This window comes from Bos indicus x Bos taurus, chromosome 16, assembly GCF_003369695.1.
Source record: "Bos indicus x Bos taurus breed Angus x Brahman F1 hybrid chromosome 16, Bos_hybrid_MaternalHap_v2.0, whole genome shotgun sequence".
Classification (NCBI taxonomy): domain Eukaryota; kingdom Metazoa; phylum Chordata; class Mammalia; order Artiodactyla; family Bovidae; genus Bos; species Bos indicus x Bos taurus.
Window position 1 is genome coordinate 46661666 of NC_040091.1, and position 12860 is coordinate 46674525.

Below are 12860 nucleotides of genomic sequence, written 5' to 3' on the forward strand. Positions count from 1 at the left end.
GGCTTTCTGGTCTTTGAGGAAGGGATCCAGGCTGGTTGGCTTTCTTCCCACCATGTTCTTAACTTTCTGCAAGCTGGGAAGCCCAGGGGCCTATAGCATAAGACCACCACCCACAGAGAATGGGTGGGGGCCTGGAGAGACATTCCTTCAGCACATACAGATAGACGCCCTGCCTCCCTCTGCTGGGACGCACCCCAGATTGTATGTCCTATGCTGTCAGGACCTATATATGGACAGAAGGTTTCTGCAGTTCACCGTGAAGACACCACACGGAGACCCTTCCTCACTGTCCTGAGCTGGGGTTTGGAAGACGCTTTGCGGCTGAGCCTGGGGGTGATCTATGCTGAGTCCCTGTTCTGGACTCATGGCCACAGGGGCCCTTCATGTCATCCTGGGACCCCTGCCCCCCAAAGACTCAGTGTGACACTATCTTCCAGCTGAGAAATTGTGCCAGTGGCATGGGATTCTGGACAGAGGCTGAGCTGATTACCTCGTGACACATCTGCTAAGGGGGGTGGCTCCAAGGAGTGGGGGGATCATAGCCCCAGATCTGGAGTGCAAAGAAATGTGAGGCTGGGGGACAGCATGGAAGTGGAGGTGACTGGTAGTGGGGGATGACCTGGAAAGGCCTTCACGATGGACCTGGGATGGTTCCTTCTCTTTTTTCTTTAGATTTTTGTTTGTTTTGGTCGTACCATGCAGCTTACGGGATCTTAGTTCCCTGACCAGGGACTGAACCCATACTCCCTGTAGTGGAAGCGCAGAGTCCTAACCACTGGACTACCAGGGAAGCCCCTGGGATGGTTCTTAAAGGCCGAAGCCCACAGTCAGTTCCATGGCCTCTGTGTCACATGTCATCCCCAGGCTGGAAGTGGCCATTGTGGCCTCGCTACTGGGTGGTGCTCATTAGCCTGACCTGCTTGGAATGAGGCCCGTCTCCTTCCCCTGGGCACCATTTCCCTCTCATCACATTGTCCTTCTCCACATCTGCCCCTTGGACACCAAGCCCTGGGGACTTGGCTCCTCTTAACCTCCACCCCGTCCTCCCATGGCCCCAGTGGTTCAGCCCTCCTTCACCTCTCCTGGATCCCACATCTAGCCTTCCCATTCCCCTCATCTCATTCCCTGCTCCTAGGCTTCCTTCCTGCAGCAGAGCCCTGCCCCCTGCCCTGCTCTAACACCATCGATGTCTTCCCAGTGCCCACCAAAGGTAGGCTCCTCTGCTTGGCATTCTTGGCCCTCCATCCTCAGATCCCCATCGGCCTCCCTAGCCTGGCCTCTGGTCACTCTCTTTCCTGTCCTGTACCTGAAGGCCTAGATGATGTGACTGCCACTTCCTATTCTCCGGGCACCTCTCTGAGCTGTGCTCAGACTGTCCCCTCTACTGGAATGCTCTTCCTGGTGTATGTGTTGAATTCTGTCCAGCCTGAATAAGGTCCAGCTCACAGGCTCTATGATGCCTTCCCCGACTCTCAGCCAGCTGACCACTCCCTCGTTGAACCTCCAACAGCTCTCTGGACTCTCCCAAGACCCGTTTGCCTCCTAGATGCTATTAGAGTGATTTAGGTTTGGGGTAGATTGTGGTCAGCATCAGTCCTTCTAATGAATATTCAGGGATGATTTTCTTTAGGATTGACTGGTTTGATCTCCTTGCAGTGCCACAATATCATAAAAAGGGCAGCAGAGGATGAGAGGGCTTCCCTGGTAGCTCAGCTGGCAAAGAATCCGCCTGCAGTGCAGGAGACCCCGGTTTGATTCCTGGATCAGGAAGATCCCCTGCAGAATGGATAGGCTACCCACTCCAGTATTCTTGGGCTCCCCTGGTGGCTCAGATGGTAAATAATCAACCTGTAATGCGGGAGACTGGGGTTCAATCCCTGAGTCCGGAAGATCCTCTGGAGGAGGGCATGGCAACCCACTCCAGTATTCTTGCCTGGAGAATCCCCATAGACAGAGGACCCTGGTGGGCTACAGCCCATGGGGTCCCAAAGAGTCGGATATGACTGAGTGACTAAGCACAGCACAGCACAGAGGATGAGATGGTTAGATAGCATCTCTCAGTCAATGGACATGAGTTTGAGCAAACTCTGGCAGATAGTGGAGGACAAAGAAGCCTGGTATGCTGCAGTCCTGGGGTCTCAAAGAGTTGAACATGACTTAGCGACGGAACAACAACAGGAACAACAGGATTGCATGACTGTGGCCCACTCTTTCCCCCTTCTCTGTGTCGTGTGACTGTGATTCTCCCCTGGGCTGGGGGAGTATACTTTCCCCTTGACATTGGGCTTGGTCATGAGCTTGCTTTGACCCAAGAATGAGCAGAAGTGACTGTGCCTGTTCTAACTGTTGGCCTTCAGACTCATTTTTCCTCTGGCACTTCTGCCAGGAGAAGAGACCTGGGATGGCCCCTGGTTAGGAATAATGGAGAAAGGGTGAAACCGGCCTTCAGCCTGAAGCTCAGAGACCAATCTGGCTGAGCCCAGCCTAGATGAACTGACTTGAGTCAACCCACAGACACATAAGCCTGAGTCTTGGGGTAGTTTGTTATGCAGCCTCCTGTGTATGAGCTGACAGGTACATGGTCTTCCCTCTTTTACCTGTCTGCGAGTTGCTGGAGGACGGGGCCTTGGACACTTTGCCCTTTTGCAGGAGGGGTGCCACCCTTCTGGCTGACTTAAATAACCATCCACCAGCCGTGTCAGAGTTGGGTGATGAGGATATCCCACTGGGAGTGGCACCCAGTATGCTGAATGATCCCACCCCATTAAGGTCATCACCAGAGGCCCCGCAAGAGATGCCTGAGTGTCTGTGTGAAGTAACCACACTGGAGCCTCAAAGGGCAGGATGGCCAGAGCCTGTGGCGTTGAATGTGGAGCCGAGAGGCTGAGCAGGGAGTGGGGTGGGGGGTGTCTTCAGATCCAGGGATTCAGTTCCCCCACAGAGCCCCTCCTTGGGGCAAGAAGGCCTCACAGGGATCAGATGCTCACCCAGAGGGGTCCCCAGAGGGTGGACAAAAGGGTGGATCCGGGGGGTTCTGGGGTTAGCAAGGGGATGGGGACCCTTTCATTTCCACTCGACTTACTGGGAACTTCCTATGGGCCCTTTCAGCTACTGGCCTGGCCTGCTCTCATCTCACCTTACTCCTTTCCTTCCGGGAGTGAGGCAGGCCTCAGCATCTGAGGATGCTGTTTAAGTGCATGTCTGGTTTCACTGGTTGAATCCTTCTGGACAGATGGCACACATTCATTCTGGCATATTACGTGATACATCCATGCACACACACACATACCCAATATATACACACACACACGCATACCCACATACCCACACACATAACACATATACACACATACAAACACATACATACAACACACATACACATACATGTGTATATGATGATAAACACTTGTATCCAGTAAGAGCATTTGCAAACCTAATAAGTTCAGCTCTAACTATTTCGAGCAAGACCTATTTAGCCAAACCTCCAGCAGAATCAGATTTGGACCTCTCTTCAGACCTCTCTGTAAGGGGGGAAGACCTCATGGGAGGCACCGAAGCAGTGGTAAAATGAGCTTGAGAACCCAGACCCACAGTCGTGTTCAGACACAGGACCAAGACTGCATGAAGGAAGAATCACACGGAAGTCTGGCGCCAACCCCTACACCCACTGCCTGAGCGAGGCCCCTGGCGCATTGGCAATAAGATGCCATGGCTCTGTCACTGCTGGGGTGCACCCACTGCCTGAGCAGACCCCTGGCGCATCAGCAATAAGAGGCCACAGCTCTGTCACCGCTGGGGTGCACATGCCAGGGAGCAGGCTCTGGACAGAGACCTCTCAGGCTTGGAGGCCACAATGCACCACAGACAGAGCCCTGCCCGCTGAGTGTCCAGTCCTAAAGCTGGCGGCGCTGCCCTGTGAGTTCCATAAGCCTGACATGTTCCCCATGGAGGAAAATGTCGAAGTAAATTCCCAGAGTTAGAGATTTTCAAGAGCGTGTGTGTTTGTGGTGCATGCCCTACCCTAGAGGTCAGGAAGAGGCTGCCCAGAGGGAGGAAGGGACCCGTCCCGGAGGATTCTGCTGATGGGATGTGCCTCAGGATGGACTGCAAGCCTGTCCGTCTGCTGACAGCCTCTCCCTCTGGGGACACAGGTGTGCTGATTTCCAACAGGGAAATAATCAGAAAGAAGTCAACGCATCCATCCCCACTCTGACCCAGGTCCCGTCGGAGCCACACTCCCCAGGGAGCTCCGTAGGCTGCAAATCAGCTCAGATCCAAGGACAAGGGGAGAATGAGGGACTGGGGGCATGTCTTTCACTTTGACCACCCAAGAGCACAAAGCTGGGATCACAGGAAAGGACTCAATCTACTGCCGGAGGAGCGAGTAGAGTAGCGAGTAGCGAGTAGAGAGAGCGATCTCTCTCTTAAGAGAGATCTGGCGAGTGCCCAGCTCAAATCAAAGCAAGTTCCAGATGACGAGCCCGACTGCACGGTTTCATCATGATGCCGTCGCAACACTGAGAGAGGACCAGAGCCTGAATCTCACGGGGAGGATTTTTCACGTGCGGAGAAATCACCAGCGCCCCCGGCCCGGATGGCGGGGTCCTCCCACCCGCTCCCGTGCTTGCTGCCGGTTTTAGGGAAAACGGAGAAGCTCGTTACCTGTAAAACTGGAGCTGTCTTTTGGGGCTCCCATACCGAGTACTGCGGACAGCAATGGAGGAGAGAGAAGGAGACAGGGAGAGAAGAGAGAGAAGCCACAGTTGTCATCAGCCACGCACAGGGAGGTGCCAGCCCGGGAAGCATCACCGACGCCCCGCAACCCCGGCCCCGCCCCCTTCTGCTTGGGTACCGAGCGCTCGGCCGCAGCGCCACCCAGTGGCACAGGGAGGCAGAGGCCCGTTTATTTGGACACGGGGGTCTCTGCCTGGTCTGGTTCTCACGCCAGGCGGGGAGGTGAAGCCTAGAGGTTAGCCTCTGGGGGAGTCTTTTTTTGGGTTTTCACGAATCATAACAACGATTGAAAACATTCAAACCAGGAAATGCCCACACCCACCTGCTGGCAAGTATGCACGAGACTATGGGGTTCTTTTTAGGATCTCGACGAAGGAGGGATGCCACTGTTCCCCATGGTTTTTGTAGACACTCACTCTAGCTCAGGCCCTGACAGTGACCTGAAGATCCAGCGGTTTGAAGGACTGATGAGCCCCCAGGGTTCCACTCGCACCCCAGTCTTCTGTGATAGCAATACCATCAAGGTCTGTGCTCTGACCACAGAGCCAGCTGTTCCACCCCACACCTTCCCCACAGCCTCCCTGTGGTTCAGCCTGGGCTATTTTCCAAATGGAAAGACCCAGAGCTGGATCTGGAAGTGGGCTTTCCAGGAGAAGTTCTCATGGGCCCATTAAGCACCTGGCCGCCCCCACTGTCCACAGGCTCCACACTGGTTATAAGGCTTTGAGCCTCATTCAGGGTGTCGGGGAAGCTGGTGGGACCACAGGAGCCATGACATGTAAAAGAGAAACAGAATCCAGGAAGGGCCTCTGTTACCTCCCATGGAATATTTCAGAAGAGTCAGAGACAAGGCAGGAGTCTAATCCTGGCTCTATCCCACCTGGTCAAACCTCTCATTTTTTTCTTTCCCATTTTGGTCTTAAAGGCTTCCCTGGTGGCTCAGATGGTAAAGAATCTGCTTACAATGCAGGAGACCTGGGTTTGATCCCTGGGTCTGGAGGAGGAATGGCCACCTACTCCAGTATTTTTACCTGGAAAATCCCATGGACAGAGCAGCCTGGTGGGCTATAGTCCATGGGGTACCATGGAGAAACGGCTGGCTTGCATGCAACTTACAGCCCTGTGCACTCACTTAGTCCCTTCCCTCTAGGTCACGGGGAGGTGGCTGGCTTGGGGACCCCTCCTCAGAGGCAGGACTGATCCTGGGAGGGGCTTGGGGGATGGTGCAGGGGCGTCACCTGTAGATCATGCCGGGGGAGCCCGTCTGCCGCAGGGAGAGCCGAGCTGGGGAGCCCGTGGTTGATTCCGGATACATGGAGCCGGCCTCACTTGTCCTGATGCACTTCCTTCTTCACGGAGGTGAGGTTCTGAAGGGAGAGCAGAGAAAGAGGGGAGCTGGTTAAAAAAGACCAGTCAGGTACAGTCAAGATGCTCTGTGATCCTGAAGCCTGGTTCCTTGGGCATCTGTATGTCCTTTGTCAGATAGACAGGGCTTCTCTGTTGGCTCAGCAGTAAAGAATCCACCTGCCAATGCAGGAGACACAAGTTTGATCCCTGGGCTGGGAAGATCCCCTGGAGAAGAGAATGGCTACCCACTTCAGTATTCGTGCCTGGAGGTTTCCATGCACCGAGGAGCCTGGCGGGCTACAGCCTTTGGGGTTGCAAAGAGTCAGACATGATTGAGCACACATGTACGCATCAGACAGACAGACAAACCCACGGGGGCTCAGATGAGCCTGAGATCCGGTTCAGTGCCGGTGAAGATTCCACTCCATCCCTCCACGCTCCCACCCCACCCCTCCCTGACTGCTTTCCTGAAGTTCTAGGAGCACTTCTCCATTGCCCAAACTCTGTAGAGATGGGGGGACCAGAGCCAATCTGTGGACTTGGGGTCTGGGCTGTCTTCCTCAGGCCAGGAAGTAACACTGCGGTCACCCAGGATCATATTGGATAATTCACTTTCCCTGGGGCTTCCCAGGTGGCACTACTGGTAAAGAATTTGCCTGCCAATGCAGGAGATGCAAGAGATTGGAGTTTGATCCCTGGGTAGGGAAGATCCCCTAGAGGAGGAAATGGTTACCCACTCCAATATTCTTGCCTGGGAAATCCCATGGACAGAGGAGTCTGGCAGGTTACAGTCCATGGGGTCACAGAGTCAGACATGACTGAATCGACTTAGCTTGCATGGCATGCATGCACTTTCCCTGACCCCAGTCCACTGAGGGGGGAGGGCCGCAGATCATTCTACTCTGCTCAGTCCTTCCAGTGGTTTCCCCTTCTATACAGAGTGAAAGCCTCGGTCTCAACAGTGGCCTCCGCCTGAGCCATGACCTCTCTGACATCCCACCCCACCTCCTGCCTCTTTGCTCATTGCCACAGATATATGGGCTCCATAGGGTCCTGTGAACCCCACAGACACTTCAACCTCAGGGTGTCCACACCTGCTTTCCTTCTGCCTAAGCTCTCTGACCCCAGACCCACCTAAGGGACCCTGACCTTCACCTCCTGATACAGAGGTCACATTGTCATGGAGTCATCTCTGGATGTGTGTGCATGCGTACTCAGTTGCTCAGTATTGTCCCAACCCTTTGCAACCCCATGGACTGTATGTAGCCCACCAGGCTCCTCTGTCCATGGGATTTTCTAGGCAAGAATACTGGAATGGGTTGCCATTTCCTTCTCCAGGGGATCTTCCCAACCCAGGGATTGAACCTGCATTTGTGGAGTCTCCTGCATTGGCAAGTAGATTCTTTACCACTGAGCCACCTGGGAAGCACCTTCTCTGGACACTATCTTAATCCTTGCGTGGCACCTGTCACTTTCTAGCGCATCTTATATTTCACTTGCTATCTCATTTATGACCCCAATATGTCAGCTCCATGGATGCAGGGAATTTTGTCTGCTGGGTTCACAGCTGTGCTTGGCACACGTCGGGTAGGGCGAGGGCTAGGGACTGGGGCCTGAGGAGCAGGCGACAGGGCAGTCTTCTCTGGGGTTGCAATGCCCACTCTGTCCAGTAGGGGTGCTCACGGCAGCTACAGGTGGCAGTGGTCACTTAGGGAGGCGCCCTACTTCTTACCCCTAGCCCGGACTCTGGAAGGTCAGGTCCCTCAGGGTCAGAAGCGAGCTTCTCAGCTCACAGCCGGGCCCTGGCCATGCTCTGATGCCCACTTATGAGGAAAAGAATCACAAGCCACGATCCGTGCTTGTCTCATTCCTCCTGGGGAGGTCAGCACCTTGGCCGCTCCAGAGGGGGAAAAGGATTGGTGAAGTTTCCCCAAGACCCCTGCTTAGCATAGTTCAGGGGCACAGCCAACGTGCCCAGAGCCCACCTCCTTGCTCTGCAGCTGCCACTATCCAATCAGGAGCCACTGCATCTGCCAGGCAGCCAATCCCCGAGAACTTGACGTCCTAGTGGGGATGCTGTGACTCCCAGGCTGTGCTGGGCTCCAGCACCTCTGAGACAGGCAGGCAGGCATGCCCCCCACTCCCTGGGATTATTCAGGAACCATGTGACCACACACCAGGCTCAAGAGGGACGGGAGGGGCAGCTGAGAGGGTGTGGCTTGGGGTCCAGGCTGTGAGTCTGAAGGCTGGGTTCCTCCCGTCTCCTGCACGTCGACCGGATCTACGTGTGACCTTGAACAAACTACCTGATTTACACCTGGAGACACAGCATGGAGTGCTCACAAAGGCCTGTTCATACTTTCTCATGGGAGCAAAGAGAAGACATGCTCTGAGCCCAAGAGGAGAGATGCTGAGTCAGTCCCAGCTCTTACCCTTTGCAGGCTGAGCTGAGTGACGACAGGGAACCTAGAGGGTCAGGAGACTCCAAGTGTGGACAGTCTTCTCTACAACTTATTATTTTGAAAACTTTCAAACATCAGACAAATTGTAAAAGCTCAGAACAGCAGCAAACACCTATTGCCCTTCATCCTACTTCCCCATGGTCCACATCTGCTCCGTTTGCCCACACTGCCTCCCCTACCCCTTCCTCCTCCCGCTTCCTTATGTCTTCTCCCCCCTCTTCACACACAGTTTTTTCCTGAACCATCTGATAGTTGTGATCTCATGCACGTCAACCCTCAGCACTGCAGCAAGCATCTTCTGAGAATAAGAATTCTGTCTTACATAACCCAATACCAGGATCATGACTAAGGCAATTAACTCAGTACCACCCCATATAGGTGGCTCAGTGGAAAAGAATCTGTCTGTCAATGCAGGAGACATGGGTTCAATCCTTGGGTTGGGAAGATCCCCTGGAGAAGGAAAGGACAACCCACTTCAGTATTCTTGCCTGGAAAAATCCCATGGACAGTGGAGCCTGGTGGGCTTCAATCCATGGGGTTGCAAAGAGTAGGACATGACTTAGCAACAACAACAATTTGATATGTAGCCTATATTAAAATGTTCCTCATTCTTCAAAAAAGAAGAAAAATCTCATATAAACAACAATCTCATATAAACAACCTAATTTACCACATAATAAAAGAATTAGAAAAAGAACAAACAAAATCTGAAGTCAGCAGAAGGAAGTAATAAAGATCAAAGGAGAAATAAATAAAATGGAGATTAAAAATTTCCCAATGATTCCAAAATATATTCTGTAGCTTAAAAAATTTCAGAATCCACTCAAGGTTCATAGATGGCCTCAGTTATTTCTCTCCTGATCCAGCACCACCCCCACTCCCACCATCATCGCTGTTTTCATTTTTGCTTTTCATGGTATTGAGGTTTTTGCAAAGCTCAGGCCGTGAGTCCTGCAGTTGGCCCCATGGTTTGCATTTGTGACTGCAGCCTGATGATTAGATCTGGCTAAACTTTTGGCGAGGTGTGTCTTTCTGGCGAATCTAAACAGGACTCACACGTGTGTTTGCCCATGATGGGCAAGCCAGGTTCTGTCACTTGGTTAAGACAGCTTCTACCCGGCGCGGTGCACTCCTTCCTTCATAATTACCCGGTAACCACAAGGAGGCCTCTCTGAGGCTGCGTGAGGATCCACTTCCCCTGCAACCTCTCACTGTAAGTGTTTTCCCCTTCAGTTTTCCCAGAAAGGCCGCTATGCATCCGGTTAAGGCTCCCAGCATAGATGACATGAGGGCTGGAGGCCGAATTTAAATGGGAAGAAAACACAAACACAGACTCCTGCAGGTCTCAGGCTGTCATCAAAGCTGCAACCCCAGGCAGGCCCTAATGGTCAGACTCTTTCAGGGACTTGACTGAGGGCCCCAGAGCGGCGGGATTGGCCCTGAGACTTGGGCTGACAGTCTTCTGGGCAAGTGGACCCATGACATGATTTTAAACATGGACACGCGCACTGACACCCACAGAGGGAAAGCCCCAGAATAAACTGGATGAACTGGGCAAAAAGTCCAGGGTCACAGCAGACCACGGTGAGGCACCCTCAACTAGGACACACGAACTCTCTCTTCAAGCCTCAGTTTTCTCATCTGCAAAATGGGTGGCTGGCCTATAAAACCCTCAGTTTCTCTGGTGCAGCTCAGAATAAATGACTATATTATTCTGGGGGCTGATATCCCTGAGGGTGTCCAATTCAGAGCTGGAAGTGGCTCCTTCTCTCTCCCTCTTTCTCTGATCCTTCACCCCCAGCATTAAAGATGGAATCTGACTTCTCAGACTTGATAAGAGCTACTTGCACGAGAGGGAAGAATTCAGTGCATCCATGTGAGAGAAGAAAAAGAATTCACAGTAAAGCCAAGAAACCATAAAGTTCAGACCAAGCCAGTGAGTCGAGAGATGCTTTCTGATTGAGTCTGATTGGCGGACCACCTGCTCTGGTTTCTCAGATGTTCTGGTTGATGAGCTGGCATCTGATTTGCATAGAAGGAGGGAATGAGGGTCTAGGAGACTGAGTCATCAGTCTCCATGGCTCACTCCTCCCATAAACAGGTCTTTTGGTGAGTGACTCTGCCACTTCCCCCAAACATGCATGCGTGCTTGTGTGTGCTTGCACACACACAAACACACACACAGACACACACACAGACACACACAGACACACACACACACACACACACACACACACATGCTCAGGCCAGTGGAGAATGAGCAGAATGACGAGGTGTCATCTCTAGCCTCAGCCATAGGAGACTTGCATTGGAGTCTCTGCAATTGTCATGGACGAACCTGCCCGAGACAACTCCCACCACCTCTGGCCCAAAGAGGCCAGGCTCCCATGCAAGAGCCACCTGACCTTAACTGGGCATCGCCAGCTGCCCTGTGATGTGGAGCTGGCAGCACCAGGAACGCACTGGCCTGCCACGAGGACTGTTATCCAGATGGTGAATGGACCTTTAACTTTAGCACTGCTGGCAGCATGTTCTGCTGTGCTTTCATATTCAGGGTCATTCTTGTTGCACTAAATTATAACGCCAGTGGGTGACCGGGAGCTACTTCTAGTCACTGGAAAAGGAGGTCAGGCTGTCTCTCTACCGTAGACTCTGGAGCCCAAAACTTGGGTGACGAGAACCTTCATGAAGTGAGATTTCTTGATGTGAAGTTAGCCCTTTGAGCTTTGGAGAGGGTGCATGCATGCTAAGTCACTTCAGTCATGTCTGACTCTTTGTGATCCCATGGACAGTAGCCTGCCAGGCTCCTCTGTCCATGGGATTCTCCAGGCAAGAATACTGGAATGGGTTGGGATGCCCTCCTCCAGGGGATCTTCCTGACCCGGGGACTGAACCCACGTCTCTTATGTCTCCTGCATTGACAGGTGTGTTCTTTACCACTAGCGCCACCTGGGAAGCCCTTCTGGAGAGGGTAACTGTTTCTAAATCGAAATCTTGCTGGAGGGATTTAGTGGTGGTTTAGTGGGTAAGACTGTGCTCCCAATGCAGGGGGTCTGGGTTCCGTCCCTGGTCAGGGAACTAGATTCCACACGCTGTAACTAAGATCTGGTGCAGTCAAATAAGTAAATAAATAAAAATCAGTATTAAGAAAGAAAGAATCCTGCAGGAGCCTATTCACGTTTCCACCTTCTTTTAGGGCTGGGTGGGTGACCCGGCTCCACTCTGAGTGACCATTCCAGGTGTTGGGGAGGGAGTCGAGGCCCAGTTGGGGTTCAAATCTGCCCCTCGGTTTGAGCTGTAACTGCCCTTTATTGGTATCTGGCCTTGGGCAAATCTCTCAACCTTCCCAAGCGTCAGTTTCTCCATCTGTGAGATGGGATGGTAAGAGGAGTCGGAGAGGAGCTGATGCGTTAGCAGGTGGGGTGAGCAGTCAGGGCCTCGGGGGCTGGGATCTGCCTGTGCCCAGCCTGGCTGAGGGAAAGTGCTGCCCACGCCCGGAAGTCTGAGATCACAGCTCCTTCCCGAACATTTGCACTCTGAGCCAACGGCAGGTGATGTGGTTCTTCCACAGGTATGTCCATCCTAGCAGCAGCCTGCTCCCGGGCAGCGGTCCTGCCTTCCAGAAAAATCACTTTTCAGGGTCCTCAGACTCACTACAACTCTTTTCCTTTGCTGCCTCTTTCCCTTGCTCTCAGAAGTCTTCTCATCTTTTTCACTTTTCCAGAAAAAGTCTCATTGCTTATGGAAGAGACCATGCGCAGCTGTGACTCAGTGCCATGGTGGGGGGCCAGCTGGGGCTGCACCCTCATTCTGGACCACCCTGGAAGCTCAGAGGGTCCAGAAGGCTGGGCCCTAGTTCACTGAGGTCTTAAGAATGATAACACGGTATCAGTTATCTATTGCCACATGACAAGGATTAGTGGCTTACAACAACAAACGTTTCTCACATAGCTTTGGAATCAGGAGTCCGGGACTGACTTGACTGGGTGGTTATGGCTCAGGGTTTTTCCTGAGGCTGCGGGCAGGATGTCAGCTGGGGCCACAGTCTCATCTGAAGGCTCCTCCTCTTTTTTCTTGCCTCACCATGGGATCTTAATTCCCTGGTCTGGGACTGGACCCTGGCCCTTGGCAGTGAGAGGTCAGAGTCCTAACCACTGGACTGCTGGGGAATTCCCTTGAAGGCTCCTCTTCTTAGATGTCTCCTGGATGAGGCCGTGCACAGGATGAGTCCTGTACTCCCTGGATCTCTCAGGTAAAAGCAGTTGGCTTCCCCAGGGCAAGGGATGGAGAGAGAGACGCTGCTGTGTCTTACCTGAC

General features: G+C 53.0%; 1 protein-coding gene across 8 annotated transcripts in view; it reads right to left on the reverse strand.

Annotated features, from left to right (window-relative positions):
* Positions 1-12860, reverse strand: part of KCNAB2 (potassium voltage-gated channel subfamily A regulatory beta subunit 2) — a 96065-nt gene that overhangs the window by 52709 nt on the left and 30496 nt on the right. For 6 of the 8 annotated variants that reach the window (XM_027565088.1, XM_027565090.1, XM_027565083.1 and 3 more), the window contains 2 exons: positions 5973-6101; positions 4663-4704 (listed from right to left, as the gene is read on the reverse strand). In XM_027565088.1, the coding sequence (XP_027420889.1) occupies positions 4663-4704; positions 5973-6049 (119 nt within the window). In that variant the 5' untranslated portion in view covers positions 6050-6101. The remainder of the gene's footprint in view (positions 1-4662; positions 4705-5972; positions 6102-12860) is intronic. The other 2 variants (XM_027565091.1, XM_027565089.1) reach the window with 1 other exon arrangement.